General features: G+C 45.1%; 1 protein-coding gene across 2 annotated transcripts in view; it reads left to right on the forward strand.

Moving 5' to 3' along the window:
- GHR (growth hormone receptor) overlaps nt 1-25,892 on the forward strand; it is a 241,065-nt gene that overhangs the window by 203,966 nt on the left and 11,207 nt on the right. For both annotated transcript variants that reach the window (XM_075268937.1, XM_075268946.1), the window contains 10 exons: nt 9,287-9,410; nt 9,711-9,868; nt 12,156-12,322; nt 13,673-13,832; nt 17,407-17,484; nt 19,136-19,259; nt 20,044-20,201; nt 23,271-23,449; nt 23,565-23,712; nt 24,082-24,172. In XM_075268937.1, the coding sequence (XP_075125038.1) occupies nt 9,287-9,410; nt 9,711-9,868; nt 12,156-12,322; nt 13,673-13,832; nt 17,407-17,484; nt 19,136-19,259; nt 20,044-20,201; nt 23,271-23,449; nt 23,565-23,712; nt 24,082-24,172 (1,387 nt within the window). The remainder of the gene's footprint in view (nt 1-9,286; nt 9,411-9,710; nt 9,869-12,155; nt 12,323-13,672; nt 13,833-17,406; nt 17,485-19,135; nt 19,260-20,043; nt 20,202-23,270; nt 23,450-23,564; nt 23,713-24,081; nt 24,173-25,892) is intronic.

The raw sequence follows: 25,892 nt of genomic DNA on the forward strand, positions 1-25,892 counted from the left end.
CTGGCTGGGCCGGGATCGGCAAGTGACACCGCGGGCCCCACAGGGGCTATCATTATACTCGGGGGTCTTTGCAGACCCCCGAGTATAATGACCGGCGGATCGGGAGAGGTAATGGAACATAACAAACACTGTTACTTACCTCTCCGCGATCCTGCCAGGCCTCCGTCCTACTGCTGTCTGACGTCTCTGACGTCACATGAACCCGGCATGCTTCCCGGGTCATGTGACGTCCGACGTCATTAAAGAAGGACGCGAGAGGAGGACAGCACAGCACAGGAGCCGGGGAACAGGTAAGAAGCAACAGTGGGTTGTTTTTTTTATGTTTTTATTCCCCGGGTCTCCGATTATTATACTCTGGGGTCTGAAAAGACCCCAGAGTATAATAATTGTTTATGGGTGTCCACAGAGGAACATAATACTGTGTGCAGGGGCCACTATGGGGGATAATACTGTGTACAGGGGTCACTATGGGATATAATACTGTGTACAGGGGCCACTATGGGGTTAATACTGTGTGCAGGGGCCACTATAGGGGTTAATACTGTGTGCAGGGGCCACTATAGGGGTTAATACTGTGTGCAGGGGCCACTATTGGGGTTAATACTGTGTGCAGGGGCCACTATTGGGGTTAATACTGTGTGCAGGGGCCACTATTGGGGTTAATACTGTGTGCAGGGGCCAGTAAGGGACATAATAGAGTGCGGAGGAGGGGGTCGGTCGAGGTCTTCGGCGTCAGTTGGGATGGGGGGGGGGCCCCATGTCAAAAGTTCGCCACGGGGCCCCGCCATTCCTAGTTACGCCACTGATTAACAGGTATTGCTCCACTGATTCCAGCACAGTTGGAATTTGTTCTCTAGCCCTCACCAATCCTGAACAATCATTGTCGTTAGTTTAAGCACCTAATATGCTAATAGAGTTCTCTTCTGTCAAATGGGTGGTCCTGGGCTGGAGTAGAAAGACAGGGACTGCCTACCTGACAGTAGAGAGGATAATTGGGGTGAAATGAACAGCAGTGGTTGCTCAGGAATGGTGGGGGCTAGAGAAAGAATTACAACTACGGCAGAATCAGTGGCGTGGCGTCTATTGAAGGATACTCAGATTTGAGCTTGGTGGAGGTAGTGATAGGTAATATAGATCAGTTGTGAATATTGCCCCACTAACCTAATTTTAGATCCCCTCTGCTGGTCCAGAAACCTCCGCTCATCACACTCGAAGGGGCAGACTGTCTGGCTCAGTTCATTAGCTATCTCTCTATTACTCCTAAGGCTAAGACAGAGAAGGGGCCTGGCTTATCTAATAACATAGAGAGGGGGAGGAGGCGCTCTGCCTGTATCGGGATCAAAACGGAAGTGGAGATTCAGGATGCCAAGAGGGAATCGGAAAAGGAGCCAAATATAAAAATAAAATAGTCTTCCTAACTGTTATGAATCAGATTATTTGTCCAGTACCAGATGTGACATGATCATGAATTTTAATGAATCCCATGTATTATGTGTGGATCATTTAGCAATAACCATTCTATCCCGTATCCAGCACGCATAACTGTGTCCATTCCAATGAATCCAGTTGCCAAGCCAGAATGGATAGTCTGACATTTATATAGAACTTTATTCGTGACTCAGCGTGCCTTCATTTCATCCAGATTTCCCAGTGGGATTTCTATCATGAAAGAGCTTTTATCATAGGTTAACCCTTGCCGTGACATAGGAACATATTACATGTATAGTTCATACTATTGTCCAGCAGAATTTTAGTTAAGGTATATTCACACTAAGTGGCGTAACTAGTACCGGGGGGCTCCCGTGGCAAACTTTTTACATGGGGCACCCCCCAGACCGACGCCCGCTGAAGTCCCCGACCGTCACCCCTCCCCCTCATTCCTGCACGCTCTATTATGCCCCATAGTGACCCCTGCACACAGTATAAGATAAGATAAGATAAGATAATCCTTTAATAGTCCCACCTTGGGGAAATTTATGTCCCATAGTGGCCCCTGTACACAGTATTATCCCCCATAGTGGCCCCTGCACATAGTATTATGTCTCTCAGTGGCCCCTGCACACAGTATTATCCCCCATAGTGGCCCCTGCACACAGTATTATCTCCATAGTGACCCCTGCACACAGTATTATGCCCATAGTGGCCCCAGTACACAGTATTATGCCCCATTGTGGACACCCATGTACAATTATTATACTCTGAGGTCTTTTCAGACCCCAGAGTATAATAATCGGAGACCCAGGGGGGATAAAAACACAAAAAAACACTGTTACTTACCTGTCTCCCTCTACCGCAGGGGTAGCGGCTGTCACCGGGCCCCTAATATCCCGGGACCTGTGGCCGCCGCTACCCCTGCTACCCCGGTAGTTACGCCCCCTTTTCACACTACAGTTATTACAATGTAGTATATCGTCCCTCATAGCCCCTTTTTTCCCAAAAGGTCTGTTACAATGCCCAGATCTGAAATTTTATACATGACATAATAGGCACTGACACCCAAAACATAAAGATTTTTTTTTTTATCTAAATCTGTTCAGCCTTTCCAAAGATATAAGCCCTTTTAATATAAGTATAAATTAATGTATACTAGCCCAGATGATATACAGCACACACAGACCCCACTCAAGAAGAACCAGAGTGTTACCGCCCACTTGGCTAGTAGACCCTAGTTTACATCAACGCTAAAAGGGATTATATCTTTGGAACGGCTGAACAGATTTGGATAGCAAAACACCAAAATACCCAGGGTGATGTATAACATCTCAGACTTACCGTATACTTTCACTCTTAATTCAAACGCTTTTTAAATTTTGCAAAATAGATTTTGTTTGTGAGCAGGATTTGTGGGCACGGTGCTGTGTAGGAGTGTTTGTATTCATCTCTCTCACCATAGATGATCTGTTTAATCGTATTGAATACAAATTTGCAATGACTCATTAGGAAAATAAAACCGCTCTCCAACTTAAAGGATGAACCGCGTGACTCTCCTCTCATCACTGTACACGCATTATGATGTGCGCTTCAAGCGTTCCAACATTTCAGAAAATAAAACTTGAAATTTGCCAAAAAAGGTTAATACGACTTTGGAACATTCCGACTATGTTCAATATACAAAGCAAGGCAAGAAACTAAGAACTTATGTTTGTGTTGAAACTTGTAGGACTGTTCTGTCACAGATTTTTAGGACGAAGGGGATACAACGCTCTTTATGACAAACATGGTTCCGGTCACAGCTGTAATTTTAAAGAGGATCCGTCACCAAGTAGAAAATGCTAAATGACGACCTCATTTGATTCTCGATGTTCCCCTTAACAATTTGGTGTTTTTCTTTTTAAAATCTGTCCACCCGTTCAAAAGATATGGCCCCTGTAAGTTTACATATAAACAAACTCTGATTCTTCATGTGGGCGGGTCCTTGTATTTTATCCGCCCACTTGGAGAATCGGAGTTAACCTTTCAAGGGCCATATCTTTTGAATCGCTGGACGGATTTTAAAAAGAAAAACACCAAATTGATCAAGAGAACGGCAAGAATTGAATGATATATAACATTTAGAAATTTGTACTAGGTGACAGATATTCTTTAAAGCTGTCCTTCCACATAATATGTATGTCAATCAAACCTGACAATTGGTTGGATTGATTTCGATGACCGGATTCTTTTGTTCAGTACACGTTATGTACACCAAGCTACACCTGTGTAGGAGAGTCAAGCGGGCTAGCGATCATTTGAACAAGTGTGCAGACAATATCTCGTGTATGGCTAGTTGAACTAATGTCTGTCATTAAAGGTGAGGATTTAACAGATTACTACATACTATACATTGAAGTCAATAATTAAAGGGGTTCAGGGGCCACACGGTGGCTCAGTGGTTAGCACTGCAGCCTTGCAGCACTGGAGTCCTGGTGTTCAAATCCCGCCAAGGGCAAAAAACCATCTGCAAGGAGTTTGTATGTTCTCCCCGTGTTTGCATGGATTTCCATCCCATATTCCAAAAAAGACATACTGATAGGGAAAAATGTACATTGTGAGCTCTATGTGGGGCTCACAATCTACATTTAAAAAAAAAATAAAATAAAATAAAAAATAATTAAAGGGGTTCTCCAGCACTAGGGTGTTTTACTAGGAGTCCTGACCCAAATCACTATGCTGTGCCAGAGGGGGTCGGGAATAGCACGAGGATTCTCTTTGGGAGTATCTTTTATTGCCTTTTTCAAGTACCTTTCCCCACCCCAGACCCAATTTTGTGTGAACTGTACCTTTAAAACTTCTCTGAATCCTGTTGATACGAAAGCATTAACAAAGAAAAAAAAACTTGCCAGCCGATGCTATCGTATCTCAAGACGTATTGTTCACTTACTTATCAGCCCCTGTAACACGCTGTTCACGAAAACACATCCTCTGTGCTTGTATACTCCAAAAGTGTCAAAAATTGATTTTCTCAAGCAGTAAAATAATTCTGTTTTCTTATATAAAAGCAGCGTGTTATTAAATTCGAGTTAACAAAAGCGCTCGCAGCCTTGAGGGGTTTTAGACAATCTGCCTGAAGCGAGCGGAGAAGTGACAAGGGATAACAAGATTTTAATAATGAAACACTTGGCTGCCATTTGGAGGGGAAATTAAAGGGGAACATTCACTGCTTGTTTACAAACCAGAGAGAGACGTTGTGGCCCTAGAGAGAGGGGTAGACATATTGTAACTAGAGATGAGCGAACACTAAAATGTTCGAGGTTCGAAATTCGATTCGAACAGCCGCTCACTGTTCGAGTGTTCGAATGGGTTTCGAACCCCATTATAGTCTATGGGGAACATAAACTCGTTAAGGGGGAAACCCAAATTCGTGTCTGGAGGGTCACCAAGTCCACTATGACACCCCAGGAAATGATACCAACACCCTGGAATGACACTGGGACAGCAGGGGAAGCATGTCTGGGGGCATAAAAGTCACTTTATTTCATGGAAATCCCTGTCAGTTTGCGATTTTCGCAAGCTAACTTTTCCCCATAGAAATGCATTGGCCAGTGCTGATTGGCCAGAGTACGGAACTCGACCAATCAGCGCTGGCTCTGCTGGAGGAGGCGGAGTCTAAGATAGCTCCACACCAGTCTCCATTCAGGTCCGACCTTAGACTCCGCCTCCTCCGGCAGAGCCAGCGCTGATTGGCCGAAGGCTGGCCAATGCATTCCTATGCGAATGCAGACTTAGCAGTGCTGAGTCAGTTTTGCTCAACTACACATCTGATGCACACTCGGCACTGCTACATCAGATGTAGCAATCTGATGTAGCAGAGCCGAGGGTGCACTAGAACCCCTGTGCAAACTCAGTTCACGCTAATAGAATGCATTGGCCAGCGCTGATTGGCCAATGCATTCTATTAGCCCGATGAAGTAGAGCTGAATGTGTGTGCTAAGCACACACATTCAGCACTGCTTCATCACGCCAATACAATGCATTAGCCAGTGCTGATTGGCCAGAGTACGGAATTCGGCCAATCAGCGCTGGCCAATGCATTCTATTAGCCCGATGAAGTAGAGCTGAATGTGTGTGCTAAGCACACACATTCAGCACTGCTTCATCAAGCCAATACAATGCATTAGCCAGTGCTGATTGGCCAGAGTACGGAATTCGGCCAATCAGCGCTGGCTCTGCTGGAGGAGGCGGAGTCTAAGGTCGCTCCACACCAGTCTCCATTCAGGTCCGACCTTAGACTCCGCCTCCTCCGGCAGAGCCAGCGCTGATTGGCCGAAGGCTGGCCAATGCATTCCTATGCGAATGCAGACTTAGCAGTGCTGAGTCAGTTTTGCTCAACTACACATCTGATGCACACTCGGCACTGCTACATCAGATGTAGCAATCTGATGTAGCAGAGCCGAGGGTGCACTAGAACCCCTGTGCAAACTCAGTTCACGCTAATAGAATGCATTGGCCAGCGCTGATTGGCCAATGCATTCTATTAGCCCGATGAAGTAGAGCTGAATGTGTGTGCTAAGCACACACATTCAGCACTGCTTCATCAAGCCAATACAATGCATTAGCCAGTGCTGATTGGCCAGAGTACGGAATTCGGCCAATCAGCGCTGGCTCTGCTGGAGGAGGCGGAGTCTAAGGTCGGACCTGAATGGAGACTGGTGTGGAGCGATCTTAGACTCCGCCTCCTCCAGCAGAGCCAGCGCTGATTGGCCGAATTCCGTACTCTGGCCAATCAGCACTGGCTAATGCATTGTATTGGCGTGATGAAGCAGTGCTGAATGTGTGTGCTTAGCACACACATTCAGCTCTACTTCATCGGGCTAATAGAATGCATTGGCCAGCGCTGATTGGCCGAATTCCGTACTCTGGCCAATCAGTGCTGGCCAATGCATTCTATTAGCTTGATGAAGCAGAGTGTGCACAAGGGTTCAAGCGCACCCTCGGCTCTGATGTAGCAGAGCCGAGGCTGCACAAGGGTTCAAGCGCACCCTCGGCTCTGATGTAGCAGAGCTGAGGGTGCACAAGGGTTCAAGTGCACCCTCGGCTCTCCTACATCAGAGCCGAGGGTGCGCTTGAACCCTTGTGCAGCCTCGGCTCTGCTACATCAGAGCCGAGGGTGCGCTTGAACCCTTGTGCACACTCTGCTTCATCAAGCTAATAGAATGCATTGGCCAGCACTGATTGGCCAGAGTACGGAATTCGGCCAATCAGCGCTGGCCAATGCATCCCTATGGGAAAAAGTTTATCTCACAAAAATCACAATTACACACCCGATAGAGCCCCAAAAAGTTATTTTTAATAACATTCCCCCCTAAATAAAGGTTATCCCTAGCTATCCCTGCCTGTACAGCTATCCCTGTCTCATAGTCACAAAGTTCACATTCTCATATGACCCGGATTTGAAATCCACTATTCGTCTAAAATGGAGGTCACCTGATTTCGGCAGCCAATGACTTTTTCCAATTTTTTTCAATGCCCCCAGTGTCGTAGTTCCTGTCCCACCTCCCCTGCGCTGTTATTGGTGCAAAAAAGGCGCCAGGGAAGGTGGGAGGGGAATCGAATTTTGGCGCACTTTACCACGTGGTGTTCGATTCGATTCGAACATGGCGAACACCCTGATATCCGATCGAACATGTGTTCGATAGAACACTGTTCGCTCATCTCTAATTGTAACATAATTCTTACCTTCTATTGGCACCTTTCTATATAACATACTGCCATACAGTGCACAGATAATCATACTAACCGCCATTGAGTATTGTGTCAAAATAACATGGCATTTAATGGATTTTGTCTACGTGTTGGAACCACTCTTTTTAATTTTTTTGCATGTTGGGGTATGTTCACACTGCCGTTTATTAATCTCATCCATCATAGGATTAGGGCAATGGACATTAATGGTATCAGAGTAACGGAACCGTGACTGAGCCTCTCCATCTATGTTCATTCCTTTTTTTTTTTTCATAATATAGATTGTGAGCCCCCTATAGGGCGCAAAATGTACATTATTCACCTATCACTATGTCTTTGGAGTATGGGTGGAAACCCACTCAAACACGGGGAGAAAATACAAACTTCTTGCAGATGTTGTCCTTGGTAGGATTTGAGCCCAGGACTCCAGAGCTGCAAGGGTGCAGTGCTAACCACTGAGCCACCATCTTGCCCCTACGTCCATTCTTAGATGGGGATGAGTGCAGACAGATAGCAGGCGGAGGGGGCTGTTTCTGTATCTGTCATTTGTTCTCAATTTGTGATGGATAAGAGCAATGAACATTAAATGTAGTGAAAACATACCCTCAGAGGAAGTTATGCTTGTTGGTATAGGCAATACCTCCATTGCTAACACTACTAAATATATATATGTATACAAGGCTATCTATGTCGTGAACCAATATATGGTATATGGACCAATGGAAACTGTAGTGGACATCGGAAAATAAGAGTCCCTGCATCGGAACATTGGACCAGATTCACTAATAGGTAGACAATGCAAACTTAGGCTAGGTTCACACCTTCGCTTGGGTATCCATTCTTCGGACCCGCTTGGGGACCTGTAAAACGGAAAACCCATATGCTATAATGGGGTCCGTAGGGTTTCTGCCTGAAAAAATCCTGTAAGCGGGACTTTTCTCTCCACATTTTTCAAGCGGAATAGTGGACGGAATCCCCAAATGGAATCGGAGTTCTGGTGTGAACCTAGCCTTAGGCAGTCTGAAAATGCCCCAGATTTATCATAGTGACTAATGCTGGATGATAGATCTAATCTCAATTTATTCTACTCCCTCATGTCTAGCAAGTTGAAAAGTTTAGCCCAAAATAGATACGCCACCAAAGATGTGCCATGTGTAGGCCAGCGTCTAGTCATAACCACCATAAGGAAAATGTTTGTTTTTGTATCGTGTTAGCCAGTGGGTAGGAAACATAAAAAAAAACAAAAAAACTTGAGACTTCAGTAGTTGATACCTTTTGTAATGGCTAACTAATAATGACGGTAGATTGCAACGTTTCGAAGCTCTCGGCTTCTTCTTCAGGTATATCTAAATACAATTTCTGAAGGCTGCATATTTATGTACAAAGGGACACATAGGAATAGAATTCTAGGAGGGAGGGTAGAAGAAGGTTATTGGTTATACAACTAAACAATTCATCAGTTTTTGATGTTCTTATCAGTTCACAGAGTGTCTTTATGGCTGGCTGTCTCAGTTCAGTGATTTCTGTAAGATGCCATGAACCCATGTGAGAGATTCATCCCTCTCGAGAGAGAGTGTTAAACAAAGTCATAAATTTGTACTCATAAATCCGTCTCTCTTTCCTAGATTTAAAATTCCCTCTTAAAACCAAAATTTTCATGTCATTGGTGATATTATGATCTTCATTGTAGAAATGTTTTGACACGGGAAGGTCCATTCTTTGTTCTCTAATTGCATGGCGATGTGAATTCATTCTCATTCTGAGCTTCTAACTTGTCTCTCCAACATACAGATTTTCAGTGGAACATTTGGTGCATATTATTAAATACACTACATTAGGTGTGTTACAGGTGAACGTACCTGGGATTTTATATTCTCTGTTAGAATTTGTTAGAATCTCTATCTTGTCGGTGGTCAGTATGTGAGGGCAGGTTTTGCATGCAGACAGAAAAGGTGCAAAACCTAAAAAGGTATCAACTACTGAAGACTCTCAAGTTTTTTTTGTTTTTTTTTGTTTTTTTTTTATATAACCACCACAGTGAATCAGGGCCCCTTTCTTTAGTTGTTCCCTGTATACCCTGCACATTTTTGCTTCTTTATTTTCATGATTTTTTTTTCTATTTTAGTTCAATCTGGATGGCCAAAATTTACGAAGTGCCGCTCCCCTCAGATGGAAACATTTACCTGCTACTGGAGTCCTACAGATTTCACCAATGAAACAGACCATGTAAAACTGCAGTATAGGACAAGGTATTGGTTTCTAGTTTACTTATTACAGTGGTGCTTGTAAGTTTGTGAACCCTTCCATGTTTTCTGTATTTCTGCATAAAATGTGCTTCAAACCAAACCCAATAGTTTTGACTCTTTTGTTGGTTTTGAGTCTCTTTATCTGCTTTTAAAATGTGTGAAAATTTGTATTTTTCTTGCTGCTTGTATTATGTATCCTCCCACTTTATATCGCCATCTGCCCTAAAATAACAACCGCTATAGACGTGGGAGTTCTAATGGCAGCCAGTGGGTTATTATATCATTGTGATTTTTCTGCCCCAGTGACCTGAGTTGGAAGGACTGTCCTGACGATACATCTGGAGGAAATAACAGCTGCTTCTTCAGTAAGGAGCACGTGTCCGCGCAGTCCGATTATTTTGTCCGCCTTGTTAGAGGAAATGTTACGTCTAATGCTTACTACTTCACACTCACTGGAATTGGTAAGTGATGCTAACTTACAGGGGGTAGGTAGGATTTTTAAGAGAGGAGGTTCTGGGGGTGGGTGAAGAAGAAGCAATATTGCAGTGATGGGAGGTGGTCACAATGACACACTCTATAGTGACCCCTAAGTTCCCCACATTATATAAGGTCCCACATAGTATAGTTCTTCCAGATCCCATGCAATATTTTGCCCCCCTTCGGTCACACATAATATAGTGCCCCTCAGGTCCCACACAGTATAGTGCCCCTCATGTACCATTTAATATAACCCCCCAGATCCCATACAGTATAGTCCTCTGGGTCCAATACTGACAACAATATAATCCCCAAGGGCTCCACACAATGTAGTGCTCCCCCGGTCCCACATGGTATAGTTCCCTTAGATCCGACACAGTATATTCCTCCAGGTCCCACACAATATAACCCACCTACTTCCCACACAGTATAGTCCTCCAGGTCCCACACAATATAATCCCCCAAGGGCCCACAAAATTTAGTGCTCCCCAGGTCCCACACAGTATATTTCCCCTAGGTCCCACACAATATAACCCCCCAGTTCCCACACAGTATATTCCTCCAGGTCCCACACAATATAACCCACCTAGTTCCCACACAGTATAGTCATCCAGGTCCCACACAATATAACCCCCCAGATCCCACACAGTATAGTCCTCCAGGTCCCACACAATATAACCCACCTAGTTCCCACACAGTATAGTCCTCCAGGTCCCACACAATATAGTCCCCCAGGGGCCCGCAAAATTTAGTGCCCCCCAGGTCCCACACGGTATATTTCCCATAGGTCCCACACAATATGACCCCCCCAGTTCCCACACAGTATAGTCATCCAGGTCCCACTCAGTATAGTCCTTCAGGTCCACACAGTATAGTCATCCAGGTCCCACACAACACAATATAATCCCCCAGGTTCCACACAATGTTGTGCTCCACAGGTCCCACACAACATAGTCCTCTAGGTATCATAAAGTTAGTGCTCTCCAGATCCCACACAGTATAGTCCTCCAGGTCCCGTACAATATAATTCCCCACGGGCCCACACAATTTAGTGCTCCCCAGGTCCCACACGGTATATTTCCCCTAGGTCCCACACAATATAACCCCCCCAGTTCACACACAGTATAGTCATCTAGGTCCCACACAATATAACCCCCCCCCAATTCCCACACAGTATAGTCATCCAGGCCCCACTCAATATAACCCCCCAGCTCCCACTCTGTATAGTCATCCAGGTCCCACACAACACAATATAATCCCCCAGGTCCCACACAATGTTGTGCTCCACAGGTCCCACACAACATAGTCCTCCAGGTCCCACAAAGTTAGTGATCTCTAGATCCCACACAGTATGAGGTCCCCCAGGTACCACACAATAAACCCCTCCCATGTTCCACACAGTAGAGTCCCTCCACGTCCCACACACAATTGTTCTCCAAGCTTGCACTACACAGGGCCCATGGTGTACAATTCTCAGTTGATACTTCTCCTAGGACTTTTTATTTCTTCTCTGATTCTTGCACCTATGTCAAAGCGACACCAGTGGTCAGAGCCATAAATATTGAGAATCATACCCGTCACTTACTCCTGGGCCCTGCCACAACCAGTATCACTACCGATGGATGCGCTCATTGGTTACCAGTCCGCTCATCATTCAGGAGAGCAGTGTTGGCTAACATCAGCAAGGGGTGACTTCATCTGTGAACCATCCCTTCATGTACAGACCTGCTTACTGGGTCTTCCCTTATCTTTATCAGCTCAGTGGATGGCGCTGTTGTCTAGTTCTCAATGGATGGAGCTGTTGTGTAGTTCTATAGTTTTGGGTTCTAATCCAAGTAAGGACTTAATGTCATGGAGATTGTATGTTCTCCCTATGTTTCCGAAATATAAGTGGAATTTCATGTGATCCAAACATGGGGGTAAATTATGTATCCAGTGGGCAGTGAATGACATAAGGCACACCAAGGGTATTCTGTAGGCAGCGTCCGAGGGCTGGGATTACAGCAAAGCACAACATACAAAAACTCTATGGGTATTACAGAAACAAGTCATGTCTGTTCTTTCTTAGTTTGGTTTTTGGAAAACTTCCAAAACTGAAGAACAGCGTGTACATGTATTGAATAAGTAAACTACATCTGTAGTGTGCCCCATGCCATTCTACAAAAGAACAAGCCGGCCAGCAAACAGAGTCAGTTATTACAATCCTACTCGAAATTTCTTTTGTGCTCCTGTAAAGTTCTAATTTTCCGTACCCTGGTTGTGTATTATTAGTGGAGCCAGATCCCCCGGTGGCCCTGAGCTGGTCTCTTCAGGACTTCAGCGACAGTAATTCACTGCTGGACATCCACGTAACCTGGCAGCCTCCTCCTTCATCCACCATGTTATTTCTGGAATATGAAGTGCAAATGAAAGAGGCAAACGAAAAACAGTGGCAGTCGGTAAGGGATGAAATGTTACCGTACGTGAGAACAGAATCGATGAGGACAATGATTTGTCCCTTGTTTTACGTCTTTTCAATAGGTTTTTGTTATTAGTACTGGTCGGCAAAGAACGGGCAACCACACTAGATCACTTATGTCTCACTAGCCTCTGCCCGGGACTTCATCTATATGTTGTTGGCGTTGATAATCCGCCTGATCTGGCGTTTCGGCAGCTGTCAAGCTGGTTTGCCATTGAACTTGTTCCTCATACCGTGTCTGTGATTGTTTCGGCATCACAGCAGCTCACTGGGAAGCCATATAAGGAGCCTGTTGTTGGCACCGATGATCCCCGTTAGCTCCGCTTGAGGAGAACTCTGACACTTCTGGCAGCCTTCATAGCTCTCGTTGTTTTAGAATTTTGCAACAAATTAGATTTTCTTTTTCCCGACATGTTTAAAAGTAGCAAACTGCCAATTTGGATTAAAGGTGGTTTCCAATCCGGTGTGTCAGCACTGCCTGGAGCAGATCAGATAATATGCAAGTACATGTACACAATCCACCGAGGGTTAGCTGAGTGTTTACAAAGAGATATTACAGACCTGGGACCTGAGATAAGCTGCTGCAAGAGCTGTTTAATATAGTATGTGAACATAAATTCATAACAGTCGTGAAGCTATGTCATTTACCAGGATAAAAAGTAGCCTATGTTTTAATCGAGGTTACAAACTATCTATGTGCTGAATTTCATTCAAATCCATTCAGCCGTTTATGCGTGATTGAGGAACAAACATCCAAAAACACAAACTTTCACATTCATAATATTAGTAGGATACAGTAAATTCGGTGCAGAAATATCTGCAAATGAAAATGTGGTGCATACATCTAAATGGGGGTATATGGGCATAGATTCCTACAAATCCCATTCAGATGAAAGGGAAAGTCGCAGATATTTCTGCTACAAATCTGCCATGTGTTGACCATGCTTTTGTCATAACTGTTACCCTCAAGTCTTCAGGGCTAGTGGTATAATTTGATGGTGAGGCCTGGACGATCTAGAACTTTGGACTGCTTTACATCTATACCAATATTAAGTGAGTCCTGTCTCATTGTGCTGCCTACATACAGGGTTGAACTGGCCCACCAGAGTACCAGAGGATCCTCCAGTTGTGGCCCTGGTGCTAACACATATTTGTCCAGCCAAAGGCATACATTTGAAGGTACTAAGGTCTATTTTCTAGGGGTTGTAGGGTCATCCCCCATAGTAATTTTTTCTGGTGGGCCCAAATAACCCTCAGTCTGACACTACCCACATTATATATACATTGTCTTGACTATTGTTTTTGCTATAAATGTTCTTGTTTTTTACAGTATGACGTAGTCACCACCACCTATTTACCAGTATATGGTCTAAAAGTAGGAAGAGAGTATCTGATACGGGTTCGCTGCAGGCTACATGGCAACGAGAGGTTTGGAGAATTCAGTGAGGAGCTTGTGATCCCAGAATTGGCATTAGTATTAAAATCAAAGGGTAAGTAAAGAGGTGAACTGTATGTATGTGTATTTCTGTATTCTGTTATGACTTGGAGGGGTGGGAAAACTACCCATATCCCACCAGTCATGGCGCCCTCAGGGATTGTCAACCAGGAATTCCATGAATCTGAATTTTTGTCAATGATCTCCCAGGTATCCCTGAAAAATATACTGTATATTCTCGAGTATAAGCCGACCCGAATATAAGCCGGGGCCCCTAATTTTACAATGAAAGACTGGGAAAACTTATTGACTTGAGTATTGAGCATAAGCCTAGGGGGGGAAATGCAGCAGCTACTGGAAAATTTCAAAAATTAACATGGTTGGAGTTTTTGGGTGGAGTAGTTGCTGGGGAAGGGGAGGGAGTGTTTTGGTTGTCTGTCTGCCCCTTCCCTGAGCTTGAGGACTGGGTTTTTTCTTCCCCCACTTGGAATTCAGCCTGGCTGTATATAGAGGATCTGCAGTACTCCTGTTCCGTCAGGATCTGCAGATCCCCTATATTCAGTAGACCGGGCACTGTCAGACACAGGGATACCTAATGTGTATGTGTGTTACAGTCATTTTCTACTTTTGTATGTATTCCAGGGAAAGGAGGGAATTACAACTTTTGTTTTTTTTATTTTTTTATATCTTTTTTTTAGTTTTGCACTATTTTATGGGAGATTCTACAGATTGATACTGTGGCTGGTCATAGACTCCCCCCCCCCCCTAAAAAAAAAAATATATATTTTTTTGCTGACTCGAGTATAAGCCGTGGGGGGGCTTTTTCAGCACAAAAACTGTGCTGAAAAATTCGGCTTATATTCGAGTATATTCGGCTTATACTCGAGTATATTTTGTTAACAGTGTGAGAGATTTATACTATATTTTGGGGAAAAATGATGTTCATAATGGACAGAATCCACTGCTGATGTGGAGGTGGCTTCCACCCCGAAAGCAGTGGCAGATTCTGCTCTGATTCTGCTTCCCATTCTATTCAATTGGAGGCAGAGATCGGAGCAGGATGCTGAAAATAGAAGCGTCCTGCTCCTTCTTGTTGCAAATTCAGTGGCTGTTTCAACTATAGAGTCCGTGGCTAAAGACATCCTGCCCTGTTCCAGAAGGGGCGAAAAGTGGAGAGAATTATGAGACGGATTCTCCGTGTGAACTTACCTTAACACCTGCAGAGCTTACCACTTTCACTGTTCTTATGATATTTTGCATGACTCTATTCACATTACCCTGGTCTCATGCACCTTTCAGGAGCCTTATTATGGCTGCAACACCTGGACCCCATGGGAACGTGCAGAACCAAGTGGGAATCCTCACAGAACCCTATTACAACTCTATTACTGCTCCCTGCATGAGTAATATACACTCACCGGCCACTTTATTAGGTACACCTGTCCAACTGCTCGTTAACACTTAATTTCTAATCAGCCAATCACATGGCGGCAACTCAGTGCATTTAGGCATGTAGACATGGTCAAGACAATCTCCTGCAGTTCAAACCGAGCATCAGTATGGGGAAGAAAGGTGATTTGAGTGCCTTTGAACGTGGCATGGTTGTTGGTGCCAGAAGGGCTGGTCTGAGTATTTCAGAAACTGCTGATCTACTGGGATTTTCATGCACAACCATCTCTAGGGTTTACAGAGAATGGTCCGAAAAAGAAAAAACATCCAGTAAGCGGCAGTTCTGTGGGCGGAAATGCGTTGTTGATGCCAGAGGTCAGAGGAGAATGGCCAGACTGGTTCGAGCTGATAGAAAGGCAACAGTGACTCAAATAGCCACCCGTTACAACCAAGGTAGCCAGAAGAGCATCTCTGAACGCACGGTACGTCGAACTTTGAGGCTACAGATGGGCTACAGCAGCAGAAGACCACACCGGGTGCCACTCCTTTCAGCTAAGAACAGGAAACTGAAGCTACAATTTGCACAAGCTCATTGAAATTGGACAATTGAAGATTGGAAAAACGTTGCCTGGTCTGATGAGTCTCGATTTCTGCTGCGACATTCGGATGGTAGGGTCAGAATTTGGCGTCAACAACATGAAAGCATGGATCCATCCTGCCTTGTATCAACGGTTCAGGCTGGTGGTGGTGGTGTCATGGTGTGGGGAATATTTTCTTGGCACTCTTTGGGCCCCTTGGTACCAATTGAGCATCGTTGCAACGCCAAAGCCTACCTGAGTATTGTTGCTGACCATGTCCATCCCTTTATGACCACAATGTACCCAACATCTGATGGCTACTTTCAGCAGGATAATGCGCCATGTCATAAAGCTGGAATCATCTCAGACTGGTTTCTTGAACATGACAATGAGTTCACTGTACTCCAATGGCCTCCACAGTCACCAGATCTCAATCCAATAGAGGAGCATCTTTGGGATGTGGTGGAACGGGAGATTCGCATCATGGATGTGCAGCCGACAAATCTGCGGCAACTATGTGATGCCATCATGTCAATATGGACCAAAATCTCTGAGGAATGCTTCCAGCACCTTGTTGTATCTATGCCACGAAGAATTCAGGCAGTTCTGAAGGCAAAAGGGGGTCCAACCCGTTACTAGCATGGTGTACCTAATAAAGTGGCCGGTGAGTGTATCTACCTAATATGTCACATCAGGGAACAGATTCTGCTTTGTGAGTCCAGAAAAGCGTTTCCCAAAGCAAGAAAGGGTCTAGCCTGGTCACCGGCACTAAATATACAGCTCATGAGTCGCGCAATATCATGGTCATGTTTACAGACTCTTAGGCTAAGGCCACATGGAGGGAAGGCCAGGCAGCCAAAATTGCCTGTTAATAGTTGTGTGGTTTCACGGGTAAACATTTTTACCAGCAGAGTCAATGGGTCATTGAGAATCTATTCACACAGCCACCAATAAACAGTTTTATACACCACAGCGACAGGCCATTTGGTGAGCACCATGGCTGCATATCTGCTACTTGACTTCTGCTCCGTGTGGTCTTACCTTTCAAGACAAAACCAATAAAGCTTATAACCTAGCAGGCCTCAGGTTGGATTTTACGTGTCCATGGTTATTGTTGTCTACAAGGTAAGTGGTGCAGAGATTCCTGGCAGCCCCTGATCTTTTCACCATTTGGTTCATGTAGCTTTCAGCTATCTAACCCCTCGTTCACATCTGCGTTTGGTAATCCGTTCGGGGAGCCAGCATGGGACCCCCCCCGAACGGAATACCAAATGTATTGGCAAGCGGTGTACAGTGAAAGCACACGGACCCCATAGGCTATAATGGGGTCTGCGTGCTGCCCGTATCAATCATGGGGACATGAAAGTAGATCATGAAGTACTTGTCTGTCCATATGCTTCATGCGGACACTGTGCGGAGAGCACACGGACCCCATTATAGCCTAAGGGGTCCGTGTGCTTTCACTGCACACTGCTTGCCAATGTAGTAGGTATTCCGTTGGGGGGGGGGGGTTAATATCCTAAATATCAGTCATTGATATAAGTCACCTCTCTGTTCTGAAGCTTCTAATAATATATATTATATAACATATGCCTCCCTATGGCGTCAAGGCAGAGCTGAATATTGACCAGTTTAATGTTATTTGCTGTCTCTTTTTTTCAGTGCCCACTACCTCCGTCCCCAGAAGCTCACCCGCTGCCAATAACAGAGGACCATTCCAGAAGGACATGAAAAAAACATGTAAGACACTGTTATAAAAAATAGACTAAAGCACTTGATGCTCTGTGTGTATATTCACACATATATGGAAAATGAAGAAGAATTTAAGGTGGATATCCTCTTCATTAAAGGGGTATCCCCCTCAATAATACACAGAAGGGCAGCTGCCTTGCCAATACGAGAGCATCATGTAAACCTATCTGTGCCGCCAGTGACACCTTCTCTACATGGTTGGATGTTATTCAAGAATCTTGATTAGGGTTGAGCCGATCTTGAGATTTCAGGATCAATTTTAAAATCCGATTTCCGATCATTTTCCAGTAGGGTTGAGCAACCGTGTTCGGAAAAGATTGGATTCCGATCGGCGATTGAGAAAATTTCACGATCGGGATCGGAATTTCGAACACAATATTTTTAGGTTATTATTTCCCACAATGCTTTGCTACTGGCCAAACATTGTGGGAAAAGCTAACAATGTTAGCCTTCACACTGAGTATACGCTCCCCTCATTCTGAGCGGAACGTATACTCAGTGTGAAGGCTCCGCTGCGGTTCTATAGGAATGAATGGAAGCAGCCAGCACACAGCCTTAACCCCCCTGCGCGCCGGCTGTGTCCATTCTTTCTAATGGGAGACTAACTAACATCTCTAGTAACTACTTACCTGCAGAGATGGCTGGTCCGGTGCCCGGTGTTCTCGTTCTTCTTCGCCTCGCTGCCCCCGCCTCCCAGGTTAGTGTTTAAGAGCTAGGAAGAAGGCGGGGCTTGTGGTTTAGGAGAGTGTGGGCGGGTACAGGGCGGGAAGACGTGACGTCTCCCCTCCCAGTACCCGCCCACACTCTCCTAACCTGGGAAGCAGGGGGCAGCGAGGTGAAGAAGAACGAGAACACCGGGCACCGGACCAGCCATCTCTGCAGGTAAGTGGACACGAGGGGGGACTAAGTAGCCAGAGGATTAAAAAAAAATCCTCTGGCTACTTAGTGATTAAAAAAAATCACTGCACAGCGTGGATTCTAACAATTAAAGCGTTCAATTGTTAGATTCCATGCTGTATAGTGAATAGGATTGTTTTTAAAATCCGATCTACGATTAGTAAAAAAAATCTCATTGACTTGCATTGGGATCGGAATTGGGATCGAGATCGGGTTCGAATGAATAATGATCGGAAATCGGATTTCAAAATCGATCCTGAAAAGTCAGGATCGGCTCAACCCTATTTTCCAGCCGATTGCAATTGTGAAATTTGCTCGATCACCTATCGGGATCCGAGCTTTACCGATCCCGATCGCTCAACCCTAGTCAATGCTTCTCTATGGGCAAAGTCACTTTTAGGGTTGAGTCGATCTTGAGATTTCAAAATCCGATTTTTGATCATTTTCCAGCCGATTGCGACTGTTAAATTTGCTCAGTCGCTGATCGGGATCCGATCTTTTCCAAACCTGATCGCTCAACCCTAATCTTGATCGAACGATGTCTTAGCAAATAAATTTTCCTCTTGACCTATGCCATTGAAGGGTGGATTTTTACCATTGTCTGGATTAACTAGTAGTTTGTAGATCCAGAAATGGAAGTGTCTGTGTCATTTTTCAGCTCTATGGCCACCATACTGCTATAATAAATCTAGATTAAATTTCCCAGTTTATTAGATTTTTATATTGTTTCTTTCCCGTTTAGATCCTTCTGGCTGGCCCAGGTTCACACAGTGCCGCTCACCACAGCAGGAGACATTCACATGTCACTGGACTTATGGAGATCACATGAACTTATCTAGCTCACTAAAACTGCAGTATATGAAACCGTAAGGCTCCTTATACGTTTTTTTTGTTGTTATTTAGCAGTTTTTAGATATTTTGACATCTGTGTCAGAGTCTCCAGTGTGCATCCAAAACAGCCAGACAAGAGTCTTGCAATTCCGTCTTTTACATCTGGCGTTTTTAGTTAAAAGAACAGACCCCATTATTGTTAATGGGGTCCATTGCGTTCTGTATGTTTCCACTCTTGTAACGGTACGCTTATTTGTTGGTCTGCTCTGATGGATTGGAACAAGGTAGCCCTTCCCTAGGGTGAACCTAGCATCAGTGCTATAGATAGGTGTCATTTTTAAGTGTAGGCAGAGGTATAGCTTTAGGGGGTGCAGAGGTAGCAATCTCTACCAGGCCCTGAATCCTCATGGGGCTTGGTGACCGCTCTACCACAGAAGAAGACACCAGTATTATAGGCAGCACATGGTAATGGGTAACAGGTCCTCTATAAGATGGATGGATGGATGGATGGATGGATAGATAGATAGATAGATAGATAGATAGATAGATAGATAGATAGACAGACAGACAACACAATAGATGGATATATACGAATGATAGATAGATGATAGATAGATAGATAGATAGATAGATAGATAGATAGATAGATAGATAGATAGGAGATAGATAGATGATAGATAGATAGATAGGAGATAGATTAGATAGATAGATAGATGATCGATAGATAGATAGATAGATAGATAGATAGATAGATAGATACTGTAAATAGATGGATATACACAACATATAGATATCTGACTTTTTTGTTCTTGTGTTTAGTAACATGAATTGGACTGACTGTCCTGACAATGTGTCTGCTGGAGAAAATAGCTGCTACTTCAGTAGAGAACACACGTCTATTTGGGTGGGATATATGATCCGCCTGGTTAGTGAAAATATCACCTTTGATGAAGATTCCTTCACAGTCGATGACATTGGTAAGTATTTGTGGATAAACAACTTGCCTCCATAATTTTTGTAAGGTGGCGGCAACACATCGGATTAAAAGCTGGGACAGGGCCATGTCTACCATTGCGCAGCGTCCGCTTTTCTTTATACAACGGTATGTAAACGTCTGGGTATTGAGGAGACCGGTTACTGGAGTTTTGGTAGAGGAACGTTGTCCCATTCCTCTTCGATGTAAGATTCTAGCTGCTCAATAGTCCTGGCTGGACTTTGCTGGATTTTTCATTTCATAATGTACAAATGTTTTCTATCGGTGAACGGTCTGGCCTCTTCTTCTGTGAAGCGATTCTGTTGTATTGGTTGCAGTACGTGGGTTAGCATTGTCTTGCTGAAAAATTCAAGGCCTTCCTTGAACAAGACATCATCTGAATCAGAGCATTGTTATTGGAAAAGCGCTATATACTGCTCAGCATTGATCGTGCCTTTCAAGATGTGTACGCTGTCCATGCCATAGGCACTAATGCAACCCCCTACCATCAGAGACCAAGGCCTGTGGACTGTGCGCTGATAAGAAGCCGGATGGTTCCCCTCCTTATGAGTCCGCAGGACACTGCCTCAGTGGTTTCTATATAGAATTACACATTTCGATTCATCCGACCACAGAACGGTTTTCAATTTTGCCTCAGTCCATTTTAAATGAGATTCAACCCAGGAAAGACCCCCAGCTGTTTTCCATTAGTACAACTTACTTTCCCAGCCTTTTGTTAACCCTGTCCCAACTTTTTTGAGGTGTTTGCTACCATCAATTTCTATGCGAGTTATTTTTTTCAAATAAAATAGAGAAATGTGTAACTTTCACCTTCTGATATGTGTTCTATGGTCTATCGTGTAGCTTTCACCTTCTCTGTTCTATTGTGTAACTTTCACTTTCTGACAGGGGCGTAACTACTGGGGTAGCAGCGATAGCGGCTGCCGCAGGGCCTGGGACATTAGGGGCCTGGCGACAGCCACTACCGCTGCGTTTTTTGTTTTTTTTTTTCCATTAGGCTTTTACCGGCTGGAGTTACTCCAAGCGGTAACAGGTCCTACTTACTTACCGATCCTGGCAGGGGCCGGGATTGGTAAGTGACGCCGTGGGCCCCACAAACACTATTATTATACTTGGGGAGTCTTTTCAGACCCCCGAGTATAACGATTGGAGGCCCAGGAGAGGTAAGGGAACACACTGTTACTTACCTCTCCGGGCTCCACGCATGCTTCGGGCCTACTTGTGTGACATCCCTGACCTGCGTCTGTATGTGTCGTGTCGCAGGCTCCCCGATCATATGACATCTCGGATGTCATTGAAGATGGGATGACAGCAGCGAAGAGTGCTGCGGAGCCGAGGATAGGTAAGTAAGAGAGTTTTTTTTTATGTTTTTATCCCCCCTGGGTCTGCGATTATTATTCCCTGGGGTCTGAAATTATTCATAGGTGAACACAGTGGGGCATAATACTGTGTGCAGGGGCCACTATGGGGCATAATACTGTGTGCAGGGGCCACTATGGGACATAATACTGTGTGTAGGGGCCACTATGGGACATAATACTGTGTGCAGGGGCCACTATGGGACATAATACTGTGTGCAGGGGCCACTATGGGGCATAATACTGTGTGTAGGGGCCACTATGGGACATAATACTGTGTGTAGGGGCCACTATGGGGTATAATACTGTGTGTAGGGGCCACTATGGGGGATAATACTGTGTGCAGGGGCCACTATAGGGCATAATACTGTGTGCAGTGGGGGGGGGCATAATACTGTGTGCAGGGGCCACTATGGAGCATAATACTGTGTGCAGGGGCCACTATGGAGCATAATACTGTGTGCAGGGGTCACTATGGGACATAATACTGTGTGCGGGGGCCACTATGGGACATAATACTGTGTGCAGGGGCCACTATGGGGCATAATACTGTGTGTAGGGGCCACTATGGGGTATAATACTGTGTGTAGGGGCCACTATGGGATATAATACTGTGTGCAGGGGCCACTATGGTACATAATACTGTGTGCAGTGGGGGGGGGCATAATACTGTGTGCAGGGGCCACTATGGGGACATAATACTGTGTGCAGGGGCCACTAAGGGACATAATACTGTGTGTAGGGGCCACTATGGGGTATAATACTGTGTGTAGGGGCCACTATGGGGGATAATACTGTGTGCAGGGGCCACTATAGGGCATAATACTGTGTGCAGTGGGGGGGGGCATAATACTGTGTGCAGGGGCCACTATGGAGCATAATACTGTGTGCAGGGGTCACTATGGGACATAATACTGTGTGCAGGGGCCACTATGGGGGATAATACTGTGTGCAGGAGCCACTATGGGGACTAATACTGTGTGCAGGGGCCACTATGGGGGATAATACTGTGTGCAGGGGCCACTATGGGGTATAATACTGTGTGTAGGGGCCACTATGGGGGATAATACTGTGTGCAGGGGCCACTATAGGGCATAATACTGTGTGCAGTGGGGGGGGGGGGGGGCATAATACTGTGTGCAGGGGCCACTATGGAGCATAATACTGTGTGCAGGGGTCACTATGGGACATAATACTGTGTGCAGGGGCCACTATGGGGGATAATACTGTGTGCAGGAGCCACTATGGGGACTAATACTGTGTGCAGGGGCCACTATGGGGGATAATACTGTGTGCGGGGGCCACTATGTGGCATAATGCTGTGTGCAGGGATCACAATGGGGCATAATAGTGTGCCCAGAAATGCGGGCGGGGGGGAAGTCGGTTGGTTGAGGTCTTTGGTGTCGGTGGGGGGGGAGCCATGTCAAAAGTTCGCCACGGGGCCCCGCCATTCCTAGTTACATCACTGCTTTCTGATATGTGTTCTATGTTCTACTGTGAATAAAATAAGACTATATGAGATTCCCAAATCATTGCATACTCGTTTTTACGTTTTACACAGCGTCCAAACTTTTTTTTAAAATTGAGGTTGTAAGAAAAACGTCTATAATTGGGAAGGACAAGAAGTGACTACAGTGGGTGGAATTTGTCTAATGCGCTCAGCACTTATAAAAGTTTTCATCGTCTTTTATCAGTGAGACCAGACCCTCCGATTTCTGTGAACTGGACGGTTCTCAATGTCAGCGCGACCCGTTTACGAATGGACATTGAGTTAACGTGGGAGCCGCCACCTTCGGCTGATGTTAAAAGTGGATGGATAACACTGGAATATGAAATACAACTAAAAGTGGTCAATGAAACACAGTGGAAGGCGGTAAGAACGGGTTTGTGCCTGATTTTTCAGTGGTATGAAGACCTATACGTAAGGTCCATTGCATTATGGGCCCATATGCCTCCATGATGCTTATGACGTTGTTCGTGTCTTTTAGTATGATGTTGTGACCACTACATATTCACCGGTCTACGGCTTGAAAATAGGAAAGGAATATTTGATCAGGGTCCGATGTCGGCAAAAAGGAAATGAAAATTTTGGAGAGTTCAGCGATGAAATATTGGTTCCAACTATAGTATATATAGGTATGTATCAGCCAGTGTGGTATTCCAAAGTCACAAAATTTTGGTAAAATTTTACCAAAAAAAAATTTGACATATATGTGTTTCTCTCAAACTATGAGGTGACATGACCCTGGTGACAGGCCCCTAAAACAAGATGGGCACTTAATATGCCGTCATGTCACAAAATGGGGCGTGACTGACGCATTTTCATGCTCGCCTCCCAAAAACGGGATGTGATGTCATCATAAGATGGCGTGGTCTTTGGCGTGGATTTAGACAGTGCCATTCTCCCCCAAAGATCAAACTGGTCGATCTTGCAGTCGTATTTTAACAATCCGAAACCACCTTTATCGGTAACCATAATGAAGGGGCTGTTTATTTTCCTTACAGAACCAGATTTTCCATGGCCCCTTTTTCTTATCATTGGAATATTTGCCCTCCTGCTGGTCCTGTCCTTTGTTTTATTCTGTAAAAAGAAACGGTGAGTTTTTTTTATTGTAAAGATTACATTTTTTAATCTATTTCATATAAAGGTTAGAGAGTTTCATGAATAGGCCCCTATATTCTTTAGACCATCAGCAACAATGTGAGCATTTTACTGTGTGGGGGGTCACGAGAGGGCTTTATACTGTGGGGAGGTTTCTGAAGGGGGCACGATACCTTGAGGTGGCAAGTTAGAGAACTTTATACTGTGTGGGAACATTAAGGGGCCATTATACTGTGTGAGTAACACTGGGGGCCATTATACTGTGTGAGTAACACTGGGGGCCATTATACTGTGCGAGTAACACTGGGGGCCATTATACTGTGTGGGAACACTAAGGGGCCATTATACTGTGTGGGAACACTAAGGGGCCATTATACTGTGTGAGTAACACTGGGGGCCATTACACTGGGGGCCATTATACTGTGTGAGTAACACTGGGGGCCATTATACTGTGCGAGTAACACTGGGGGGCATTATACTGTGTGGGAACACTAAGGGGCCATTATACTGTGTGGGAACACTAAGAGGCCATTATACTGTGTGAGTAACACTGGGGGCCATTACACTGGGGGCCATTATACTGTGTGGGAACACTAAGGGGCCATTATACTGTGTGGGAACACTAAGGGGCCATTATACTGTGTGAGTAACACTGGGGGCCATTACATTGGGGGCCATTATACTGTGTGAGTAACACTGGGGGCCATTATACTGTGCGAGTAACACTGGGGGCCATTATACTGTGTGGGAACACTAAGGGGCCATTATACTGTGTGGGAACACTAAGGGGCCATTATACTGTGTGAGTAACACTGGGGGCCATTACACTGGGGGCCATTATACTGTGTGAGTAACACTGGGGGCCATTATACTGTGCGAGTAACACTGGGGGCCATTATACTGTGTGGGAACACTAAGGGGCCATTATACTGTGTGGGAACACTAAGGGGCCATTATACTGTGTGAGTAACACTGGGGGCCATTACACTAGGGGCCATTATACTGTGTGAGTAACACTGGGGGCCATTATACTGTGCGAGTAACACTGGGGGCCATTATACTGTGTGGGAACACTAAGGGGCCATTATACTGTGTGGGAACACTAAGGGGCCATTATACTGTGTGAGTAACACTGGGGGCCATTACACTGGGGACCATTATACTGTGTGAGTAACACTGGGGGCCATTATACTGTGTGGGAACACTCAGGGGCCATTATACTGTGTGAGTAACACTGGGGGCCATTATACTGTGTGAGTAACACTGGGGGCCATTATACTGTCTGAGTAACTCTGGGGGCCATTATACTGTCTGAGTAACACTGGGGGCCATTATACTGTCTGAGTAACACTGGGGGCCATTATACTGTGTGAGTAACACTGGGGGCCATTATACTGTGTGAGTAACACTGGGGGCCATTATACTGTCTGAGCAACACTGGGGGCCATTATACTGTCTGAGTAACACTGGGGGCCATTATACTGTCTGAGTAACACTGGGGGCCATTATACTGTGTGAGTAACACTGGGGGCCATTATACTGTGTGAGTAACACTGGGGGCCATTATACTGTCTGAGTAACACTGGGGGCCATTATACTGTGTGAGTAACACTGGGGGCCATTATACTGTGTGAGTAACACTGAGGGGACGGCCTATGTAGAAATGGGATGTGGCCTGTATAAAATATCGGCTTGCCTCTCGCAAATGTTTTTG

This window comes from Leptodactylus fuscus, chromosome 1, assembly GCF_031893055.1.
Source record: "Leptodactylus fuscus isolate aLepFus1 chromosome 1, aLepFus1.hap2, whole genome shotgun sequence".
Classification (NCBI taxonomy): Eukaryota; Metazoa; Chordata; class Amphibia; order Anura; family Leptodactylidae; genus Leptodactylus; species Leptodactylus fuscus.